This window comes from Microtus ochrogaster, chromosome 16 (genome assembly GCF_000317375.1).
Source record: "Microtus ochrogaster isolate Prairie Vole_2 chromosome 16, MicOch1.0, whole genome shotgun sequence".
In the NCBI taxonomy this organism is placed as follows: Eukaryota; Metazoa; Chordata; class Mammalia; order Rodentia; family Cricetidae; genus Microtus; species Microtus ochrogaster.
In genome coordinates, this window is record NC_022018.1 from 6746141 (window position 1) to 6749450 (window position 3310).

Here is a 3310-nt window from a genome sequence, read left to right on the forward strand (position 1 = left end):
GCAACCACATGGTGGCTCACAACCATCTGTAAAGGGGTCTGGTACCCTCTTCTGGCCTGCAGGCATACACACAGACAGAACATTGTATACATAATAAATAAGTAAATATTTTTTTAAAATTTTGCAAAAAAGAAACTGAGGCACAAAAAGCTTTTTTGATGTCAAGTGGTTAATCAACAGATTCTAGAAGCATCAGGAGGGGTCAGAAGGATCAGCAGGGGTCAGAGGATCAGGAAGACTAATGTGCCTACTGCAAATGGGATATTATAAACTATCTAAGTAAAACTAAACCAAGAAAAGTCTTGAAATTTTTAATGTAGAAATGGGAGGAAGAATCCACTTTCACTATAAGGTACCTGTGGAGAATTTGTTTGGTTGTAGCTCCTATTTGAGCCACTTCTTTGGGGTCATGCCCCAGGAGAACCAGACAGGCCACTGGCTCTCTCCTCAGCACTGATGTCTTGTTAAGCCTTCTGGTTCCCATGAAGAAGGAAGCCACAGAGGAGAAAGAGCTGGGATTATTCAAGGTGATAATGCAAGCCAAAATGGGGGAGGGGCAATGCTTCATTTTAATAAAACAAATTCCCTACTTGACAATGCAGAGTCTCTTACAAAGTCCAAGCTCTCTCTAAGCAAGACTGACTGGCAGAAGAAACTGACCCCTGAGCAGTTCCATGTCACCAGAGAGAAAGGAACTGAAGCGGTAAGCAGAATGACATAGTCATTGTCTCGGGGAGGGGATGTTGGAGCAGAGGTGCCTACAAACCCTCTCGTGCACTGTGAAAATCTGGTCGGCCTCCGGCAGTCTCTGTGTCAGGCCATCAGTTTCCATCCACCTGAAGAAACAAGAATCCTTCTCCATCCTTTGGAGCCACACAGGCTCTCCAAGCTCCACTGCCTCATCCCTGCTGAGCAGGCCAACATCCTCCATCCATCTCGCTCTGTCTACCCCTCTCTTCTCCCTGCTTTCTCCTTCCCTCCCCAAAGGAGTCTTTTGAGAACAAAGTGGACATCTTGGAAGCTTACTGTCACTTTCAAAGTAAATGCACAGTACTTACATGCTAACTGAGTCCCCCCAGCAGGAGACCCTCCCTGCGCTCCTGCCTCAGGTGCAGCCATGCTTCCTCTGGCTCCTGCACTATGGCCACATTGTCCTCACAGCAATCAAGGGCTCTGCTGCCTTCCCTGTGAGACCCCTACATCTTGGGTTTCTTTCCTTCAGCCATTTTTGACCTGATAATTAATTCAGACCCTCCTTTTAAGATTTACTGTTATATATGTAATATGTGTGTGTGTGTGTGTGTGTCTGCGGGCGCGCATGGGCATGTATGCCACATGTGTGTGAGTATCCTCAGAGTCCTGGAAAGGCATGGGAATCCCCTGGAGCTGGAGTTACAGACTGTTGTGAACTACCACTGATGTGGGTTATGGGAACCAAACTTGGGTCCTCTGGAAGAGCAAGGAAATGCTCTTAACAGCTGAGCTGTCTTTATAACCCGGAGACCCAACCCAACCCAGATCACTTTCTCCAGGAGTCCTTTGCTCAGGCCCTGCCTGGTTCGCCTCTGCGATGTTCTCCCTCAGGGCAGTGCACCGGGGTTCCCTTTCCTGGTACTTGCTCTGCCGCTGGCTGGAGCAGGCATTCCAAACAGAGCTGGTGGTGAGTGGTGTGTGTCCTCGGCAGACGCCCCAAGTACACTGAATAGTCTCAGCTTCTGCTCTCCCTCAGGTGACAGTGGTGTGTGTCCACGGCAGATGCCCCAAGTGCCCTGGATAGTCTCAGCTTCTGCCCTCCCTCAGGTGACAGTGGTGTGTGTCCATGGCAGACGCCCCAAGTGCCCTGGATAGTCTCAGCTTCTGCTCTCCCTCAGGTGATAGCGCTGGGCTGGCTCTGGAGCTCACGACAAGTGGTGCCACTGTGGTTTTGCTGTTGCACTGTTCCTGTGAGATGCTTTCATTTCTGAAGTATATCCCATGGGCAGACCGCTGCGTAGCGGTTCTTTAGTGTTGTGTGACCAGTGTATTTCCCTACTGGTATCCATGCAAAGTGCAGGCAGCTTTGGTCTTTTTGATCACAGCCTCAGTTTCTCTGATGCCACGGCCACCAGAAGAGCTGGCGATCCTCACTGACTCTTGGGAAATTTTTTTTAAGTTATGTTTTTGTCCAGCTTCCTGTGGGTGGGAACGAGACTGTTTGTCATTGCTGTTACCTGCACAAGGGAAACACACGATGCTCTGAGAGGCTGTGTGGCTCAGAATGTCCTTAGACTAGCCTCATTCCCAGGAACCAGGCAGGCAGGGCTCGGTGTTCACAGAGAGCCTGGAGACAGTCCGCCAGATGCTTAGGAGATCAATCTGCGGGCTTCTGAAGCAGATGGCACAATATCCTTTGCACTTGGCCCTTTTACAAAATGAGCATCATCCATTATTTTAACTAATGTTGTGGATCCCCTCCAGTTGCTCCACATTTAACTTCCTAGAATTGTGCAGAGCTGTAAGCATCAGTCAATTTCATTAGGCCAAGAAAGAGAGGCTCCCAAAGCCTTCTGATTGGTGACTCCTAATCAAAATTCAGATATTATGCAGATTTATCAGGCAGTAGTGGCATGTTAGCATTGCTTGCAGCCAGGAATTTTGCACCCTGGCTGAGTCATAACCAAGAGTCAGATGTCAACAGAAGGGGAGTTAGTTTTTCAGGTCCTTCTTCTCTGCCCTCTGGATCTGGTCTCCATGCTTTGAGCCCCAGAAAGAAGACCGGCTTTCTTGCCCTGTGACTTCTAATTGACTTGAGGCTACCAAGGACACCACGAGCCTCAGAGAATGGGTAGAGACATCAGTTCGGACCCAGCATCTTCTCTATGAGGCAGCCCACGTGTGCATTCCTGGCAGCCACAGCCTCACTAAAATTTGGAGATTGTCTCTTCTCTTGACCCGTAGACCTGTTGGGGATTGTGTGCTCAGAGCCACCAACCCAGGCTCCTCACCTTCTTTTGTTTGTTTTCATCTGCTCTGACCCCTCCTCTTGAATAAGATTGCCTGCATGCAGCCATCCCTTTGAAACATGTTCTCTGCCTCTAGCACGTGAGAACGAACAATCAAATAAGAGGGGACTGGCACTGGTCCAGACAGACTTGAAATCTCTTGGGCAATGTTGAAGTTCATCCTGTTTCTGACCCTGCTCCCTTCCCCTGTGCAGGCAGAAATTTCAATTCTGGCTTCTGGGTCTTCCTTCCTTCCTTCCTTCCTTCCTTCCTTCCTTCCTTCCTTCCTTCCTTCCTTCCTTCCTCTCTCCTTCCTTCCTTCCTTCCTC

General features: G+C 49.1%; 1 protein-coding gene across 1 annotated transcript in view; it reads left to right on the forward strand.

The window, feature by feature from the left end:
* Positions 1-3310, forward strand: part of Msrb2 (methionine sulfoxide reductase B2) — a 21517-nt gene that overhangs the window by 4968 nt on the left and 13239 nt on the right. Inside the window, exon 2 of the mRNA XM_005354675.2 lies at positions 603-703. Coding sequence (XP_005354732.1) covers positions 603-703 — 101 coding nt within the window. The remainder of the gene's footprint in view (positions 1-602; positions 704-3310) is intronic.